Below are 21,551 nucleotides of genomic sequence, written 5' to 3'. Positions count from 1 at the left end.
CTTTGGGTGGCTGAGGTGGGAGAATGGCTTGAGGCCGGGAGTTTGAGACCAGCCTGGGCAACAGAGTGAAACCATTTCTAAAAAAAAAAAAAAAAGCCAGACATGGTAATGCGGTAATGCATTCCTGCAGTCTCAGCTACTCAGAAGGATCACTGAAACCAGGAGTTCAACATTACAGTGAGCTATGATGGCACCACTACACTCCAGCCTAGGAGACAGTGAGATCCTTTGTACGAATTAAAAGAAAAAACATATCCTGTTTATCAACTTTATAGCTGAAGACCTTAGTCTGATCAATGCCAGGTTCCTACATACAGAGTTCACAAAATTTCTATGACACTTAATAGATTTAAGCTAAGAACTATATAACATGAATGTGAATGCATGTGTCTGTGACTATACACACAACATACAAACAGATCTGTTGGTATTCCTTCTTTCTAGGATTTGTTACAATCATAGTGGGTAAAAGATAATGGAAAATAAATTATTCTATTAATATATATATTTTCTTAAACATTTATTTATGTGGCACTCTGAAGCGAGCAATCTATGAGGGGATAAAATAAAAAGATTTGTTTTCAACTCGGGAGGTAAAGCTAGATATATCAATTTGGAACCGATTCATGGTGTGACGCACACATGTTGAAAGAATGCCAAAAAGGTGCAAACCATCATACAGTACAAAGGACAAAAACAAAAAAACCCCAGCATCTTCTTGCTTTGAGGCAATAAGGCACTGCTAAAAAGACTTGAGCACCAAAATGATTCTCTACAAATTCTTTCCTTTTTATACTGCAAATACTAATTATATTCAAACCTTTAAAAACTAGGTAATACTTAAGATTTAGAGTCAACTTACTTTGTGCGAAATTCTATTTGCTGCTTTTTTAAAAATCAGGTTAAAATAAGCTCTTAAAAATTAAGTAACAATAATCATATACAATACAGATATATAAAAAGGGTTGGTTTATTGTAGTTCAAATACATAAACTGAACATTCAAACATCTTAAAATTAAACTTTAGCAACAAAGTTTAACATTCAAACAGGAGTATAGTTTACAAGAAACACCCAGAAAGGTAATTTGTTGTCTAATCCAGAATATTGATAAAGATCACTTAATGGTGAATAAAATATGTTTAACCAGTGGTTCTATTCTGGCCAACATGTTAGTTATGACCGTGGTTCCATACCTGAGAAGAAATTACTACATAAATCTTCTCTTAGGCTAAACAACAAGACTTGGTCTATAATTCAGAGGGGATAATCAAAGCACGTAAGTGAACAAATAAAACTAATCTGATCTTTAGAGACAAAGGTAAAAGTATTGTCCATTATAATAATCGTAGCCTCTGGAAGATAAGAATTCAATTTTCAGTGTCTTCTCTTTTACCCGCTTTAAAAAAAAAAAAAATCAAAACAAAACAAACCCCAACTCAGGTTTTCTTGGAGTCTGTGGTATTTGCATCTGGCAAGTTCAAGCCACAAATGCTCTTACTTCTTGCATGTATTAACACTGCTAGGAAGAACGTCACCAAGTCACTGACTTCCACACCTCATAAAAGGATGAATTTTAGCTTCAAGATTTTAAGATTTACTAGAGACAGCCTATATTTGAGTATGTATGTCAGTCATGCCACACAAAGAAAAGCATAAATATTTCCAAAGTATTCTGTTCAGAAACTGTTCACAAATGCTTCTCCTTCTGTTTGTCAGATGGTTTTGCAATAGGTTGACTAATGCACATATATGTAAAAACCTGAAAATTGGCTCATGCAAGCATTTTGAATAGATACCCCTGTGGAAGAGTATTTAGAATTATTTTGTTGATCGTCTCGTGGGCTCTGATGCTGTAGGTGGTGGGGGTGGACCCCGGCGATCCAGATCATCAACATATGCCACAATCAGTTTACGCCTCTCCTCTGGCACACAGTCCAGTACTAAATACCGTTTGTCATTCTGTAAAATTTTTTCTACATCTTTCAGGTGCTGATCAGATTCTTGGATTAATTTTTTGGATCTGAAATAAGAAAAAGAAGTCCAAGAATTACTGACTGCTGTTCACAGGTCTTTCAGAAATGAGCTGGAAATGTCCATCTAGTTCCTAATTGTGTTTCCACTTTTTTTTTTTTTTAAGAAAAATTTCACTGCAGTGGTCACCTTTGTAAGTCGCCTCAGCAAAGACTCCAAGGAGTGAAAGGGCCTCAGAAGCTGAATTACCCTCCCACCCCTAGTGGTGGTCCCTCCAGATCAGGGCTGAGGGTGGGTGGGTAAATCTTGCCCGTGCTGTACCTGTTCTGTGGATGAACAGAGGACTTCAGTCTGCGGGGCTGCCAATCCCAGCATCTTTCACAAGCTTTCACTTTCACATCTTTCACTAAATTAACTATAAAAATGTAGAAAGAAGTCTTACTTCACATCTAATTTAAAAGCCCAAGCTGATGCAAAACATTAAGGATCCTGACCAAAAAATCCAAATGACAAAATATCTAAAAACCACACCCTCAGCACTATCTAGCCTCCCGTGCACATACCCTTTATTAAGATGTTTCAAATTTCTCTCTTAAAGAAGAAAAGCTGGAGCATGAAACAAAAATGGTTTCCTGCATACTGACTGGTTAAGCAATGCAAAATTGTTTTCCTGATGATAAATTGTTAGGGGTGGGTTTGCTACAGAGAAATCTTTTTTATAGGCTCTAATTTCATAATTTACAATTTGCATTTAAATGTACCCAGCAAAATGCTTTCCTTTGAGGGGAAAAAAAAATGTTTATGCTGAGCTTACATAGATGATTTCATGCTTTAGAATGATCTAACCACACTGAATAGTCTTCAGAGGAGGCAAAGAACTGATAGTGAAAGATTATTTTAAAAGATTTTTCATGAAATACAATTCTTATATAGTTGAGGGTATTCCTAAAAAAAGCAGTGAAGTAAAAAAAAAAAAAAAAAAGGTATGTATTAAAAACTGGATGGGTGGGTAACACAAAATAAGAATTGACATCTGGGCCCTTTCTTTAAAAAAAAAAAAGTATGGTAGATATGGGCTATATTTGACTTTGGACAGAAGTTGGCATCTTCTTATCCCTAAAAATTAATAATGTGTGTGAATGCAAAGAATGCTCTGACCATTAGAGTAAAGACTAGTAAAGAGAATGACTGCCAATATGAAACATTTCATTGCACACACCTATATGTTATAAATTTGGTCTCTTTCAAAAGCGTCCTGAAGTCAGCTTTGGCTGTGATATATTTGTCTCTGATATATTCTTCAAATTCTCTTTGTTTTTTCTGTTAAAAAAAAAAAGAAAGTTAAGATTATGGAAATAAAGCCCACTAATTCCAAAATATACATCAATTATTTATTAAACAGTAATGTTTAAGTCACATAATAAAATTCAAATTTCAAAAGAAAAAGGCAACAGGGTACATTTTGTTCATATATAAAATTCATTAAATCACATAATCTGCAATGCTCATTTTTGTGGCATATAGAAAGAATGAGGAATCATAAATTAGTAGTGGCTGAAACTTGAGAACTTCCTATGCGCTACACTGCTGAGCATTTTATGAGGATCATCTACTTCAATCTTCATAATAACCTCATGAAGTGGACACTTAAAAATAAGGATATTAAGGATTAAGTGTTCACTTGCTGCACACTGTATTTTTAACTTCAAGAACAAAAACAGTAATTTGTGGATACAGCAACTGTAGGTTAACACTCAAAACTTAACTTACACAGTACTGAGCATTTAGCTTTCTGGCAAGCCAAAAGTCATAAGATGAATAAACTCTTTGGACTTAAAAAATACTTTATTATCAATTCTAAACAGTCAGAAAAGTTGGAAACTGAGACTGGGTCTACCCCTCTTTCCCAGTCATGCATATTTTATGGTCCAAACATCTACAATCCAATAGACTTTGAGGGGGAAGAATATTAGATTTATGAGTTTTTATAAAAGATGCCCAGACCTAGAGAAACCAACCAGGAAAGGGGAATGACGTAAAAGAAAACAAATAAAAGGCCTAGGGATAAAATGAACTATAGTAAACAACACTTTTCTTAACATCATTCACTGTTTCAGACCTTGAAGCATATGAGAACTAGCGATCTCGTTACAGGGTTCTGTTAGTCAGGCTTAAGAGTCAAGTGCTTTCATAGTTTGGTACCAATTGCCAGCCTAAATCTAAATATGTCTGTCTAGTGGTACCTGACTAAAATAAAACTGCAGCTTCATTAAACCTCTAAGATCCTAAAATACAAGCTTCACCCCAAGCATTAAAATGTTAAACTTTCTATTGTGCTCTCTTGCTAATTTATCATGCAAGAAACAAAACATGAACTTAAAAATCAGATTCATTTCTCATACACTTAAAAGTAATTCACTTAAAACAATCAACTTCATATTTAAGTATTTATAAATTGATAGTAAATCTTGACACAAAATCCTCTTACCCTGTCACTGGAGGAGAACTTAATACACCGAGGATCTTCCTTAATGATTTTTTTTACTTCTTTCCACGTGGATGTTAAGGTAATCTTTGAAAAGACATGTGAATAAAAAACATAAATACAACTCACTTTTACTTAGGGGGTCAAACTGCAGCACATATGGTACATAATATTACACACTGACCTGCGATCTCTTGTAATGCCCAAGCGTAACTGGACTAGTTAGGGACAGGGAAGCAGCGTTAATGCAATTTCTTTTTGTTGGCTTGCCACAAGAGTTATTTTCATGGCCATACTTTCAAGGTGGCCTAAGACAATCACCTGCAAACCCTGTATTTACATGGGCAAACATCGTAACTTCTGAAGAAACCATCACCAAAAAGAGAGCAGATAAAAAGGAACAAAACCTGGATAACAAAGCGTACAAACTGCCGAACAAGAGGCCACAGTACCAAATTGAAAATGGATCAAAAGAAGAAATTTGCTAAATCTATTATCAGGAGGGATCACTGACCACACAGCTAAGGACATTTTGAATTACTATAGGAGCAGTTATGAATGTGAAAACTAGAAAGAATAGGAATTTCTAAATAATTAAGAATACCATAATTTTTTTAAATCAGAGAATTGTCATATAACGAATTCCAGTAATGAATCTAAAGACCATGACACTAAAAATCGTATCAATGCTTTGCTTTAAGAAATTACTAACAAAGATTCATCCAGATTAAAATGAGAAAAATAAGAGACTCTTACCGCAGAAGTTTCATCCAGAAGTTGCCTAAAGTGCTCCCTCTTTTTTTTGGTAAGTGCTTCAATGTGTTCATTAAAAAGTTTCTCTTTCTCCTCTCTTTCCAATAAGGATCCAGATTCCCAGCGGTGATCTTTTCGGAGGGTCCTACGAGTATCAGACCATGACACATCTGAAGAACGTACCTGAAGAGAAAAAATTATATATATATCACCAAAGAGACTTATCTGAATGTCTGTTTGCACTTCCATGTCCACTGCAGCATTATTCACAATAGCCAAGATACGGAATCAACCTAAGTGTCTATCAACAGATAAATGGATAAAGAAAATGTAATAAATATACACAATGGAATACTACTCAGCCTTAAAAAAAAGAGGAAAATTCTATTCATCTGTGGCATGGACAAACCTAGAGGATAATATAAGTGAAATAAGCCAAGCACAGAAACACAAATACTGCATAGTCTCACATTTGTGGAATCCGAAAAAGTTGAACTCATAGAAATAGAGAGTAGATAGACGGTCACCAAAGTCTAGGGGGTAGGAGACAGGACAAGGGAGAGAATGAGGAGTTACTTGTCAAAGATAAGGAAGTTTCAGAGAGACAGCAGGAATAAGTTTTGAGATCTACTGTACACCAGGGTTAACTAAAGTCAATAATGTATTCTATATTCAAAATAACTGACAGCAAATTCCAAATGTCTCATCACAAAAAATTACAAGCAAACAAAGTGATGAATATGTTAAACGGCTTTGGTTTAATCATTCCACATTATCTACCTATATGGAAACAGCAACTGTACCCCGTAAGTATATACAATTATGATTTCTCAAAACAATTTTTAAAAAGAAGACAGCATAATAGAAGGCATAACAGGTCACGCTGGCTCACCAACCAGCAAAAAGATATGCTTCATTGGTGGTAATGGCATTAAAAGTTAAGCCACACTACTGCCAATGTGAAGAAACACAGACTAAAATGACAGAAAGTAAGAAAAGAAAAAGATAAAAACATTTATTTAACCAACACTTACCAAGCATCTAAATACAAGTCAGATAAATACCATGCTTCACAGTAAGATTACAAAATAAGTAAGACGCTATCCCTTCTTTCAAAGAGCTCACTTGAAGAAAAACAAGGATAAAAAGGCCAGGCGCGGTGGCTCACGCCTGTAATCCCAGCACTTTGGGAGGCGGGTGGATCACCTGAGGTCAAGAGTTTGAGACCAGCCTGGCCAACATGGCTAAACCCCATTTCTACTAAAAATACAAAAATTAGCTGGGTGTGGTGGCACGTGCCTATAGTCCCACCTACTCAGGAGACTGCGGCAAGAGAATCACTTGAACCCAGGAGGCAGACGTTGCAGTGAGCCAAGATCATGCCACTGCACTCCAGCTGGGTGACAGAGACTCCATCTCAAAACAAACAAACAAACAAACAAAAAAACCAAAAAGGATAAACATGTAAACAAATAACTGCAAGTACAGGTAATAAGTGCTGCAGAGTCATATGCTGAGCAGAAGGGTGGTCTAAGGAACAGTGAGATCGAATCTGCCTAGATGGGTCAGGAGTAGCCTCACAGGAGAGATATTTGAGTGTACCCTTGAAGAACGAGAAAGTGTGTCACTGCAACAGGAACACTTCCAAATCATTTCAGGTAGAGGGACTGCCATGAGCAATGGAAGGATGGTATGGTTCATTAAGCATGTTCAGCAAGGCTACAGTTCAAGGAGCAAGTGAAGAAAGCAAAGGTGTTTAGGAAATATGAAGGTGGGAGGTAAGAAATGAACCATCTTTTATATTATGCTAAGGAGGCTGAATGTGACCTGCAGGAAACTGCTGGGAGTACAGAGAACCTTCAGCCCCTGCAAGTAACCAGGAGAGTGACAAAATTAGATTCGTTTTTTATGAAGATTTCTGTGACTGCAATAGAACGATAAATTTGAGGGAATGTTAGACAGAAATTAGGAAACTACTATAATTGTCTAGGGTGTAGGACAAGGTTGTCCAACCCGTGGCCCACAGGCCACATGCAGCCCAGGATGGCTCTGAATGTGCCCCAACACAAATTCATAAACTTTCTTAAAACATTATGAGATGTTTTTGTCTTTTTTTTTTTTTTTTTTTTTTTTTTTTTAGCTCATCAGCTATCATTAGTGTTAACGTACATTTTTCTTTTTGAGACGGAGTCTCACTCTGTCACCAGGCTGGAGTGTAGTGGCACAATCTCGGCTCACTGCAGCCTCCGCCTCCCAGGTTCAAGTGATGCCCCTGCCTCAGCCTCCCACGTAGCTGAGACTACAGGCACGCACCACCACACCCGGCTAATTTTTGTATTTTTACTAGAGACGGGGTTTCGCCATGTTGGCCAGCCTAGTCTTGAACTCGTGACCCCAAGTGATCTGCCCGCCTTAGCCTCTCAAAGTGCTGGGATTACAGGCGTGAGCCACCGTGCTCAGCCATGTTAGTGAACTTTATGTGTGGCCCAAGACAATTCTCCTTCTTCCAATGTGGCCCAGGGAAGCCAAAAGATTGGATACCCCTGGGTAGAGTAAGAAACAGATGCAAGGGAAGAAATCAGAAGTGACAAGAGTAAAAAGTTCCACTGAAAAAGAGAAAAGAAATAGCATAGGAGAGATGTGACAAAGAGAAGCCACCCCCAACTCCAAAAAATATTAGCAAGTAGGACAGTAGTCTGGGGGCATTCACTGTAGGGACAAAAAACCCTACATACCTCAACAACCCGGAGGGGTAAGGGAGAAAGATTTACAACAAAGTTTCAGGGTATCTCCTGGGGTCAGTTACACCTCCAGTCCTCAATGTCATACCATCTACAAGTATAACTGATCATCACAATGATGGCCCTAAATCATCAACAAGAAGGTTAAATTGTGTTCAGCACATTTTGTTTCTCACTATGGCAGGTAAGTGTGTGGTATGTCGACTTTCATCAAGAATGATAAATAATAAAGTTGTGAGACTAAATGATTATGACTTTCCATATATGCAAAATGCCTAACTTCTGAATTTGTTAAATAACTAGGGTTCTTCCTATAGTAACAGTACTAATACCAAGTATTCAATTTTTAAATGCTTTATAATTTAGCAAATTATCTCCCTCAGAATTGAGTAACATTAAAATATTCATAACAGTAATATAATAAATTTCCAATATCCAGTATGTTAGAGAAAAAAAGTAAAATATTAACATATACCATATCAGACAGAAGAGCTTTGAAATTCTGGATAGCTTCTTCTCGTTTGTGCTGCTCTCTCTCTCGATCTATTTCTTTTGTTTGTTCTGAACGAGCCTTTTGAACCTCCCTTTCTCGTTCTCGAAGGCTTGCCTCAATGCGGGCTTGCCTTTCAAGCTCCTTTTCTTTTTCTGAGTCTAAATTCTGTAAAAGTAAAAATTACATTATCCTTCTTACCAACTCCATCAAAGTATGTTTTTACAGAATAACCAGCTTGCCAAATAAAAAATTCCAAATCTAGTTTTTGCCCAGAATATACCTAAACACTGTGTGTTTAAACACTCTCGTCTCCAAATCAACTAGACTCTCATGTTAAGAATACTAACAAGAAAAATTCCAAACCCCCAATAGAAAAATCCCCAACAACATATACCCTTAAACACAAGTTAGAATTGTATTATTCAATGAAAGCAATACAAGTAAACACAACAGTTACCTTGGCTATTTTTTCAATGTACTGTTTGAAAAGATCTTCTCTCATTGATGAACTATCTACTGCTTTGTAACGTGGATCACTTTCTACTTTGTCTTTTACTTTGCTCCATCGAGACTGACTGTCCAAGTGATGATTAGATAATAGTTCAAAGAAATCCGATTTAATCTGTATTTTGAAACAGGTAGTGGGATGGGAGGGAAAATAATGTACCATGAGAAATTCATCATATCTTAAATATTTACAACTAGAAAAAAAATTCACTTACCTTAAATATGAGAATAGCTTTTAAAATACAGGCATTTAGAGTAGAATGAATTACAGTAAAAGATCAGAAGTGTTCTTTTACTAGAAATGTAAACATCAACAAGCATATAAGCTTTCATCTAAAATTTGCCAAATTCAAGATAAATAATACTTTATAAAGAAATTATTCAAATATAGAAAAAGGCTTTTTCAGATTGTTGATAACTTCAGATCTCAGAACTGCCATGTATTCATAGGGAATATAAATTTACATCGAGCTGCATTTATTTTTAGCTAAGAGTCAGGCTTATGAGCTGATAATACTTTAATATCAACATGGTAAAAATGATTTATTTAAAAAACTATATGGATAAAAATTTTGGCCATTGAAATTAATAAGACATTTAAAAATCACTGCAAGTCATTACAAACTTACACTGTCAAATGTCTAAAATCAAAATGGGGTAAAAATTTGTATTTTGGTGAAAAAAGGCAGTTGTACACCTTGATATGTGAGAAAGTTATAGAATTTCTATGTTCATAATTAACCATTACTAAAAAATTGCATTCAGATCTTCTATACTTTTTAGCATTAAACATGTATGCCTATACCATTATAAACTCAGAATGTAAGTGTTTATCCAGTATTATACTCAACTGAAATACCAAGTTAATAACATTGTATCAAAGGTATTAAACATTAATCCTTCAGTATCAACATATACAACTACTTAAAACCCCTCTCCAAAACTGTATTTCTTATTTATTTAAATAGGTGAGGAAAGGAGTAAATGAGATAGTTATTTTTATGTACGTCTGAGGGCCTAATTGTTTTAAAATTTAATCCCATATATACTACTTTGTACTTCTACCACAGAAGATACCCAAGATAACCAAGGTCATTTCAACAAAGGATTCTGACCATATTAAGAACCCCTCCCTTCCAGTAGGAATTGAATATGGACCTTCCCACCTGATCAGGGGAATCAGGATTTAAAATGTGTGTGCACAAAAATATATGAATCAGTCCTTCTGCCTAGTCTAACACTATCATTTCCCCTTACAACTTCATTTCTCCTACTGGAGGATTAAAAGTGAGACTGAGGCCAGGCACGGTGGCTCATGCCTGTAATCCCAGCACTTTGGGAGGGTGAAGTGGGTGGATCACCTGAGGTCACGAGTTGGAAACCAGCCTGAAAAACATGGTGAAACCCCATCTCTACTAAAATTACAAGTTAGCTGGGTGTGGTGGCAGGTGCCTGTAATCCCAGCTACTCGGGAGGCTGAGGCAGGAGAATCGCCTGAACCTGGGAGGCAGAGGTTGCAGTGAGCCGAGACTACACCACTGCACTCCAGCCTGGGCAACAAGAGTGAAACTCCATCTCAAAAAAAAAAAAAAAAGTGACGTTGATGTCCTTTCTGGAAAATACTTTTAAGGTTATAAGAAAGAGAATATCTGCATCTGAAATGTTTCTAAAGACAAGAGCTAATCAGCTGTGGATTTCTCCACTACTCAACTTGGCCTTTCACTTTGAACTAGTAAGAAATACTCATAAACCCAGTATTTCCAGACAGTGATTAAGAAACCACCTGATGTAGTGATGTAACTTAAATTTTTCTGTTCATCTTGTCTATTTTTTATCTGACATGATGAATACCAAATTCCTAGATGCATTTGACAACTGGAAGGCAAAATTTACAAAATTTATGTTAAATAAAACATGCAAGTTATATCAAATAGGAATCTTTCTAAGCCACAGGAATTTGTATTAGCTTAAAACAATTTTCATATGTTAGACATGAAACCTATAAAGTAAGGATTATCATATAGGTTTTTAAATGTGTGATGTATAAACAAGTGAACTTTAAATAAAATTAAACTTTAACTTCCTTTCATTGTGGACATTACCATGACAGGTTATAAATGGCTTACTAAGGCTATCAGTATGAGAACAATTGCCTGACAGCTGCATAAATGTCAAAAAATGTCATTTACCATTAGCTGCAATTCAAGGCCTTATTATTCTCCCCATTCCTTACTATAATGAAAATAATTTATTCACAGGAAATTTAAAAGAGAGGGAAGAGAAAAATATGTCAATTTCGTAACAGTGGATTAACTCCAATTACGTACAACCTCAAATGTGCTACGTAAAAGGTAAAGTATTTGAACCACAATTCTATAAAAATTGGTTATAATATTACAATAAAATAGCTTAAGAATAGCTACTTTGGCAAACAAAATAATTTTTTTTTTAATCCCACTCTGTTGTCCAGGCTGGAGTGCAGTGGAACCATCAAAACTCACTGCAGCCTTGACCGTTTGGCTTCAAGCGATTCCCCCACTTCAGATTCCAGAGTAACTGGAACTACAGAAGCACATCACTACTACCAGCTATTTTTTTGTTTTGTTGTAGAGATGGGGGTCTTGCTATATTGTCTAGGCTGGTCTCAAGCAATCCTCCTGCCTCGGCCTCCCAGAGTGCTGGGATTACAGGCATGAATCACCACGCCTGGCTGATAATTAGACTTTTAAAGGCATTTTTTAATAAAATGGAAATCTAGTAGTTAAAACTACATGAAAATGATGCTCTTACTGTGAGAATGACTTTACCTTGAAAATGTTACTTAAGAAAAACAAGAATTTCACCAGAAGTCAATGTTCTTCACAGGTTTTCAAAATTGGTTTTAAAATTAGTTTTAAACCTTCAGTATTCTAACTATCATAATGCTACAAAGACCAGCTGGAGAATTACAAGAACAAGGAAATAAATTCTAATACCATGCTACTGGTACTGCTCTTGCTATCTAATTACACAGTTCCAATGTGATGTTTTTTTTAAGTATACACAATATACTTAAGAACAGTATAAATAATACAGTGGAAGTCATGAAAGAAAAATGATAAAACCCCATAAACCAAATGTGCTCAAAATGTGAATATAAAATCCACTATATTTAAACCCTTACTTTAAAGATTTCTGCTTTGATGGCCTAGTTAGTCATTGATTTTGCATTCTTTAAATTGGCTGAGAAAGCTTCACTTTAGCAATTTCCTGCCTTTTTTTCTTTAATCTAGTAATGGTATAAAGCCAAACCTGTAATTTAGAGAATTAAGATTTTTATAGTCAAAATAAAATAAAGCTGAATATATTAAATATTAGATTTATTTAATTTAGATGTCATATCTATTTAATTTCTTTTTTTAAATTAACACATTCTGGGCACAATTCTCATCACTTCATAAGGAAAAAAGACTAAAAAAATGTAAAGTACCGGAACTGCGGGAGGCTAAAGTCACCACACAGAGATACCAATTCTTTCCTCACTAGGGAATCCCATAACACTTTGCGTGTCAGTGATTGACAGCTGTCACTGAACTGATTGACAGGCCGCACAGCACAAAACTGTAAAGTCTATCCACTTGTTATAAAACAGAATACATAAAATAGTTATAAAAAAAAGTGTTTAGAAAAAGAAAATCAGTTACAAATGCAAAGATAAATACATTTAATTTGTATAAAAGCAATCATACAAAATCAAACAATCACTTATTTACTTGGTTTTCTTAAATAGGTTATTCTAAAAGTCAAAAGTAGCAAATAATTCATTAACATGACTCTAATTCAACATATAAAATTATGTAGTAGAATTTGATTTTACACATTTCCTCTGAGAAGCATAATCATTTTTTAAGTAAACAGTGAAACAATTCTGGAAAACTCACTTGGAAGCCAAATAAGTTGGATAATTAGGAAGTTTCAGATATTTCTGATAAAAGCTGTTTTAGCTAGTACTGTTACTATTTTGAATGAAAGAGACTTCTTCCCAGGAGTAGCATTACTTTCAAACAACATTCCTTAATAGAACTTGTAATATTATAACTTTCTAGAATAAGAGGTAATTGTAAATGTCAAGAATGATTAGGCTCCAGAGGTTATTTTTCTACATTCACAAAGCATACCAGGACACTAAGGAGAGTGGCTTGCATGTTTTGATGGTTCACACACCACTGGGGTCATCTCCCTACTACTTTGCCTCCCCAGTGGTAAGCTCCTCTCCACTCCTGACGCTGCTATCAAATGACATTTGGAATTCATTCATCTTTAATAGCTGACCTTTAATTCTGATAAGCAGTAATTTATATGTAAGATATGTTTACTGAAAGATTAGAAAGTCACTAAAATGCTGTCTTTTAGAGGGCAAAAAAGATAAAGAAGCTCTTTGAAATTCAAATATTACCACCTATAAAGAATCCTGAAATCTTAGAAGGCACCACTGAGCAGGCAGTCCTAACAACCCATTCTGAGTTTACCAGGCATCTTAATATTAATATAATTTAAAGCAAAAGTATATAGTTTAGTGAAGCTACTAAAATAAGCATTACGTAAGTAAAGTGATAGAATACATACATACATACATACATAATTATAAAAACTAAAAGAACAGTCCATGTAGGTACTATTATTTATGCTGATGGATAAGGTTAGACACATTAACACCAGCACAGTCCTTTCCCATTCACACTCCCATCAATCACACCACTGGAACTAAAACCATCTTACCTTCTCACCTCTGGTCTTCGAATCTTCTTTCTCTTTCTTCCTAGCAGCGGCCACAAACTCATTAAACAAGGCTTCTCGGTCTTTCATCTTTTCAATTGCTTTGAATCTTGAATCTTTAGCATGCTTGGCTGCAAATTCACTAAAAGTTGCTCTGTAACAAAATTACAAGTGTGCTAACTTTGGCAGTTACTTCTGCTTGTATAAAGGCATAGCAGAAGATACCATTTTTCCAACAAGAGTATATGACAAAGAGACACTGGGACTCAACATCTACCTAACAGTGAACAGTAGGTTTCAGAAAGGAGTAAAAAGAGGTAAAGAGCAAAAATGTGGTTAAGGGATTTGTATGCTATCAGCATAGAATTAGAATATTTATTATAAAAAAAAAAAGAGAGATCACAGAGTAAAGAATTTGCATGCCTCAAGAGACAAGAGCTCATCAATTTCTACTCTAAGATGAAGCTGAGTCCTGCCTCCAGCCATAAGAGAAAAATTTTTATTGGATTAGCTGTCTTTCCATACACGACTATAAAACTGGACAGAAGCATATGAGACAACTGACTTCAAGGAGCAGACAACAGAAAGAGTAAGACTGAAATGCCTGAAAGGGAAATTTATGAGGTGCAGAGAGAGCTCAAGTCCAAATAGAGTACCGTAGGCTTAATGAACTGGAGGAAGCAAAGATTAGAGCTTGGGTGAAGAGGAATCTGTAAAGAGAAGGTACCCAAGAAAAATCCGACTTAGCGATTACCCATGAGTCCACAGCTAAGGCCAAGCTGTATAACAGCAGGGAAAGATCACTCTCTACATCAGGCTACTACAGGATTAAGAACATAGAAGAGATAATAGACAGAGTCAGTAGTATTAAAGGGAGAATAGGAACAGGTCAACAAAGTCCACAAAAGATCCACAAAGAAAACAGAGCTGGAAGGCTAAAAGAAACATATTACACTTTCAGAGATTCACACTAACATAAAGTCAAGCCTAAAGGTGGCAACCAGTAAATGAACTGCCTACTGAAACAAAAACATCCACTTTTCAATGAAAGGTAACAGACTCCACGGTCTCTACATATTAGCCACAAAGTCCAATATTCAATCAAAAATCACTAAATATACAAAGAAATGTGATCCACAGAAAAATTTTTTTGAAGTCAATAGAAACTGAACCCAGGATGTCCAGATGTTGCTATAAGTAGACAATAACTTTAAAATAACTATTACTGGCCAGGTGCAGTGGCTCATGCTTGCAATCCCAGCACTTCAGCGGGGGCAAGGTAGGAGGATCATTTGAGGCCAGGAGTTTCAGACAAGCCTAGGCAACAGAGTGAGACTCCGGCTGGGCATGGTGGCTCATGCCTGTAATCCCAGCTACGTGAGAAGCTGAGGCAAAATAATCTTTTGAACCTGGGAGTCAAAGGCTGCAGTGAGCCGAGATCGTGCCACTGCACTCCAGCCCAGATGACAGAGCAAGGCCTTTTATCAAGAAAACAAAAACAAAAAAACATAGCGTGGCCAGGCATGGTGGCTCATGGCTGTAATCTCACCACTTTGAGAGGCCAAGGCAGGTGGATCACTTGAGGTCAGGAGTCCCAATACCAGCATGGCCAACAAGGTGAAACCCTGTCTCTACTAAAAACACAAAAAAAATTAGCGGGGAGTAATGGTGGGCGCCTGTAATCCCATGGTGGCACACGCATATAGTCTCAGCTACTCAGGATGACTGCTTAAGCCCAGGAGTCCGAGGCTACAGTGAGCTGTGACTGAGCCACTGCATACCAGCCTGAACAACAGAGCAAGACTCTGCCTCTTAAAAAAAATAACTAAATAAACAAAACTGTTATTATTACCCTGAAAGAATCAAAGAAAAACAGGTTCAAAGAACTGAAAACATGATCTAAAAATGAATGAATAAGGAGTTTCAGCATAGATGCAGAAAATAATAAAAAGAACCTAAAACTAATGAAAAAAATTAACTGGATAGGATTAACATGAGAGTTGACAATAGAATAAAGAGTCAATTATATGAAGTTAGATCACTAACAATTATCTAATCCAAAGAGGAGACAGAAAAAAGACTGAGGTAGGGGAAACAGTCTCAGGGACATGTGAGATAATATCAAACACTAATATATGTGTGATTAGAATCCCAAAAGAGGAAAGAATGAAGGAGGGCAGAAAAAGTACTAGCCAAAAACTTCCCAAATTTGATGGAAAACATCAATTTATAAATTCAAAAAGCTCAGCAAACTCCAAACAGGTTAAATAAAAGGATGAGGCTTATGAGGGCTAATAACCCTACGTTTTAAAAAAGAAGTTTCTCCATAAATAAAAGGCATTATAAAGCTTTCATATATTTGGTATATATTTTAAATATTTGAAGCTTTCACAAGTGGCATGATCTTGGCTCACTGCAACCTCTGCCTCCAGGTTCAAGCAATTCTTCTGCCTCAGCCTCCCAAGTAGCTGGGACTACAGGTGCCCACCACTACGCCCGGCTAATTTTTGTATTTTTAGTAGAGATGGGGTTTCACCATACTGGCCAGGCTGGTCTCAAACCCCTGACCTTGTGATCCGCCCACCTCAGACTCCCAAAGTGCTGGGATTACAGGTGTGAGCCACTGTGCCCAGTCAAGAATTTACTCTTATAATTAACAAGCCTATACTTAGCATGGTTTTAGAAGAAAAAAATAAAGATTAGCCCATTCAAAAACTAGTTAGCTATTTAAATGCAAAAATAAAACATTCTCTTATGTGTTACAACAAAGATTATATTTTTAATTATAAACAAAAAACTGGCCAGTTAATCTCAATTTTGAACTTAAAACATCAACTGAAGGTTAAAAGTATCACTCACAGCTAACATTTATTATTTATTTTATATATATACATATATGTACATATATTTTGAGTTTGAGATGGAGTCTAGCTCTGTCCCTCAGGCTGGAGTGCAGTGGCGTGATCTTGGTTCACTGCAAGCTCCGCCTCCCAGGTTCATGTCATTCTCCTGCCTCAGCCTCCTGAGTAGCTGGGACTACAGGTGCCACCACGCCCGGCTAATTTTTTTGTATTTTTTGTAGAGATTGGGTTTCACCATCTTAGTCAGGGTGGTCTCGATCTCCTGACCCCATGATCCACCCGCCTCGGCCTCCCAAAGTGCTGGGATTACAGGTGTGAGTCACCACACCCAACCAGCATTTATTATTTTTAAGCTTTGCTGACCAAGGCTAGATTCTAACAATCTTTTGTATGCAACCAATACTAATCATAATATCTAACGTTAATTCAACATTTTTAACAAAGAATATATTGCAAATCTGGTTTGAACAATAGATACATAACAATAATAAAATGGCATGGTAAAATAAAAATGTATATTCCAGAAAAGGGATCATATGTAGTCCATTAAATGTTTTATTTTCATGATAAATTAAGCACTTCACTTTATAATTTTAAGATAGAAAAAGCAAGTATAGGTTGGGCATCCCAAATTTGAAATCCAAATGCTCCAAAATCCGAAACTTAGTGCCAACAAGACATTCAATTCTGATTTTTGAATTTGGGATGCTCAGCCAGTAAGTATAATACAAATATTCCAAAGTTTAAAAAAAAAAAAAAAATCAGAAATCCAAAAGACTTCTGGTCTAAAGCATTTGGGATAAGGGATAATCAACCTGCATTGCTATGATTAAAGAATAAACTATGATTAAAGAAAAAACCTTTCAAAAAGTGGAAAATCAATATGTAAAGTGATAACTGAATTATTTTAGACTTACTTCTATCACTTATAGGTAACAGGTAAAATACCTGACACTTTTTATGAGAAAAGAGTAAAGTGAACCTTTAGCATTAGATTCCCATGGAGACATTTTCTTATGACTTGTTTCTTAATTGTGAAAAACTACTTTAAAACAAACAGGATAAAAAATATTTTGGAGGGAAGTTGGTAACGGTTAGTGGTGGGTGACAGGGAGATAGTAGTGACAAGAAACCGACCACGGGAGGTATGATTTAAATTTTCATTAAAAAGAAAAAAGACATACAAGACACACGCACAGTTCAGTAATTTCCCCCTTTCTTTCCCGTTGGAACAAACTCTGGTGCTCTATATTTACTAGCTCTACTAAAAGGTTCTGCAATATTTCTCCCACTTAAAAAAAAAATTAGGCCAACAGACAATATTTTCTCATATTAAAGTTTTTCCTCCCTGCATTCTTCTAGGACTAAAAATGGTCTTAATTTATATGCCAGAGTTGGATATATCAATATAACAATACAGGACAATGCCCAATGCCCTTAGTGCCTGATCGTTTCATTTTATGAAGTAACCTGCGTACTACAGATCACTTCAACAATTCTACCTGCCTGAAAAGAACACCAGTAGAGTACTATGATATGGTAAGACTTAGTCAGATCTACCAAAGGGAAACCTCTTTGGAGTTTCAATTATTCATAGACCCATATGGAGTTTTAATAAATATATTCTGCTGAATGATTTGGAAATAAGCTGCAGACATCTTAAGACTTCACTTAGAAATATTTCAACATGCAACTCCTGAGAGTAAAGTCTTTTTCCTCCATAATCACAATACCCAAGAACATTACTATTTCTCTAATAACATCGAATATCCAATTCTTACCAAGTGTCCTCAACTGCCCCCCGCCACCCCGCCAAAAGTCTTTTATAACACAGACTCAACTATTTTGACCCATGATTTCACTCATTCTTTTGACTCAGAAATAACTCAGGGACTCCCTGGAAAGTCTGAACCTCTATTACCCCTGAAGAATATCACATTCTTCACATCACAAACACTCTATTAGCTTTTATTTCTAAAACTTAAATATCATATTTCAAATATAAAACTGTAATACTAAACATACCTTCTTAAACAACATCACTCCTACCTCCACAGACAAAATTAACTATTTATATAAGATGAACCTTTATAATAAGTGCCATTTAACCAGACTCCATGATTCTACTCGACAGTTTTAGAATACTGAAGTATTCACAGTAACCTAACACCATTACTCTTACGTCTAAGTCATAAATAAGAGCAATTCTCCCTGCCTATACAATTCTGTGCAACACTGAAATCTAGTTGAAATCCCAGCTTCGCTCGGGTGAGCTACCTAATTTGCTTATCTCATGTAAAACAGGTATCACATAAATACCTAAATCAAACTACCTGTGCTGAAGACTGAATATCTGTATGCATATATAAAAAACTGTATGCTTTCAGTCATGTTTACATGTATGTATAAATGCAGACATACATGTTTTAAAGTGCAAATAAGCACATAAGATACCCAGTAACTATTATTATAAAGTTAGGCAAATAAATTTAAAATGTCTCACTGTCTTTAGCCCATTATATGTATTTAATACATATTATCAATTAACTGAAAATGTCAGACACAACCATTTCTAGACACTTAGAAAATTTTGAAACTGAAGTGGTAAAAGGTCCTTTACCACTTCAATTTAATCAAAATAATGTTCTTCCTCTGCAACTTAGTATGTATAAATCTTTACAAAGATGGGGCACAGATTTTCTATCATATACTAGTTTCTAAAGAACTTATTCCCCCAGGGAAGCACTTAAATCAAAGGTATCTTTCTTAGAGCATTTAGGATTCCTCTAAAGGAAACAAGTAAGAAATAAAGATTATAAATTTTGGCAAAAACCGATAATCAAATAAGGAGCTTTTAGTGCCCAAATAGCCAAAAAATATGTATTTTTTTAATTTTTAAAAACTGATCTTAGGAGAAAATAAATACACTTTGATATTTAAGAGAAACAAACCACATACCTTGGATTAAATTTTGCTTCTTCCATCATTTTTTTGAAATCTTCCTTGGCTTGCATTATTTTATTTTTCTTTTCCCTGCGTTCTTCCTCTGCCCTGGTCTTTACATACTGATCAAACACCTATTACAAAAATCAACAAATTTGACAAGTCAATCTTTCATATAGGTAATTTAACTACCAAATTATTGGACAATGTCTTTGTCCAAACTATACCAGGAAAAATATATTAACTGTAGATAATTATACACAGATAATCTATACCAAGTTTCACTGTAAAGCTTCATTGAAATATTACACAAGCATACAGCTCTCTACTTAAAGGGCTTCAAGAACGAAAGAAAATAGCAAAAACCCTCTTTAATTTTTTTTCCAGATTATAAATTAAATACATGATTATTATAAACATTTCAAGAAATTCAGAAATGCGTAAGAGAAATCACAGTCTTCCCAAATCCCTTTTAGAAAGAAATACCAATGGTATGGAATCTGTAGTATATTTTATTTCTGTGCTTCTCTTAAGACCTAAGTATTTTCACTACAATGTAATCATGCTTTTCATCTATTCTATATTTCCCCCACTTAATAATAGTCAAGATAATGAACTGATCATCTATTTACCGCCTACTTCACACCCTATAAAATGACAGAAGAACTTCTTTTTTAAGTAACAAACCAACAATAAGGAATTGAGAAAAAAAAAAACCCAGCAACTTGCAAAGCTGATGGGACAAGCGGAAAAGGACACGTGACAGATATGAGAGCACTCAACATAACCTAGCAGTCAAGAAAAACAAAAAGGCAACTCAAGTTTTTTTTTCTGAAACCAGAATCTCGTCAAACAACTCAAGAATACATAGCATCAAATATCTATGGAGGTGAGGATGGGGTATAGCTAAAATAAGGAGTATTTTAAGGATGAAAAGCTATTTAGTAAGTTGTTAAATTGCTAGATTCCCTCACCAACTTAATGTTTCTGGGCACTACCACTTCTGAATGTAAAAGGCAAGTGACTATTCTAAAGCAAACAATTAGCAAACTATGGCCTATGGGTTGTTTTTATACAGCGCAAGAATAGTTTTTACATTTTTTAAAGGTTTGAGGGGAAAAATAGAAAATTTCATGACACATGAAAACTAAATAAAATTCAAACGACAGTATCCATAAATAAAGCTTTAACTGAACAGCAATGCTTAGACCCTTACATATGTCTATAGGTACCTGACACTTAAACAGCAGTTACAAAGTTACAACAGAGACCATATGACCCACAAAGCCTAAAATACAAATTATCTGACTTAAAAATTTGCTGACCGCCTGCTCTAGAAAATAAAAGAGAGTGTCTTTGAACTGGAGGAACCTGAATTGGGAGCGAATAAGGCAAACCAAACTAAAAACATGGAGATCAACCAAACACATACCAAATACTAAGAAACAGTTTTCTCAGATCCAAAGCAGAGAGATCTGTGCCCTCCAGCCAGGAGAGTAGGTCTTCATTGGGAATCTGACCAGCCTAAAACAATGGACTCCAGGGGTTCTCAACAAACCAGCCTAACTCACCCTACAGCATGTTTCTCAACCTTGGCACACTGATGTTTTCAGCAAGAGGTATACCAGCATCCCTGGCCTCTAGCCACTAGATCCCAGCAGCACTCCCTTCAATTGTGACAAAAATGTCTCCTGGGGGCAAAACTGCTTGTGGTTGAGAACCACCACTCTGCAGCATAGCCCCAAAGCACGAGGGCCCACCTAGACACTAAGAACACCCAAACAGGCCGGGCGGTGGCTCACACCTGTAAATCCCAGCACTCTGGGAGGGCAAGGCAGGAGGATCGTTCTCGCTCAGGAGTTCAAGACCAGCCTGGGCAACATGGCAAAATCCCATCTAAAGAGAACAAACTTAGTGGAATCAGAAACTATACAGAAAAATAAAAACTTAAAAGAAAAAAATGTTCCTAAACAACCTCACAGAGCTAAGATAATGCATCCATAAGGTAAGAAAAACCTCAAAAAACATAAAAGAACTCCG

The 21,551-nt window shown here is 35.8% G+C and overlaps 1 protein-coding gene across 11 annotated transcripts in view; it reads right to left on the bottom strand.

Moving 5' to 3' along the window:
- Window positions 1-952: 952 nt before the first annotated feature.
- TCERG1 (transcription elongation regulator 1) overlaps window positions 953-21,551 on the bottom strand; it is a 63,972-nt gene continuing 43,373 nt past the window's right edge. For 8 of the 11 annotated variants that reach the window (XM_031666522.1, XM_031666524.1, XM_021939836.2 and 5 more), the window contains 8 exons: window positions 19,527-19,645; window positions 13,711-13,861; window positions 8,903-9,067; window positions 8,428-8,610; window positions 5,215-5,394; window positions 4,462-4,545; window positions 3,193-3,293; window positions 953-2,022 (listed from right to left, as the gene is read on the bottom strand). In XM_031666522.1, the coding sequence (XP_031522382.1) occupies window positions 1,821-2,022; window positions 3,193-3,293; window positions 4,462-4,545; window positions 5,215-5,394; window positions 8,428-8,610; window positions 8,903-9,067; window positions 13,711-13,861; window positions 19,527-19,645 (1,185 nt within the window). In that variant the 3' untranslated portion in view covers window positions 953-1,820. Of the gene's footprint in view, window positions 2,023-2,294; window positions 2,389-3,192; window positions 3,294-4,461; window positions 4,546-4,642; window positions 4,789-5,214; window positions 5,395-8,427; window positions 8,611-8,902; window positions 9,068-13,710; window positions 13,862-19,526; window positions 19,646-21,551 lie in introns of those variants that run through there. The other 3 variants (XR_004183845.1, XR_004183846.1, XM_031666525.1) reach the window with 3 other exon arrangements.

The sequence above is a fragment of the Papio anubis genome, chromosome 5, assembly GCF_008728515.1.
Source record: "Papio anubis isolate 15944 chromosome 5, Panubis1.0, whole genome shotgun sequence".
NCBI classification, from domain to species: domain Eukaryota; kingdom Metazoa; phylum Chordata; class Mammalia; order Primates; family Cercopithecidae; genus Papio; species Papio anubis.
Note: the sequence above shows the minus strand (reverse complement) of the source record. Positions and strands in the feature narration are given on the sequence as shown.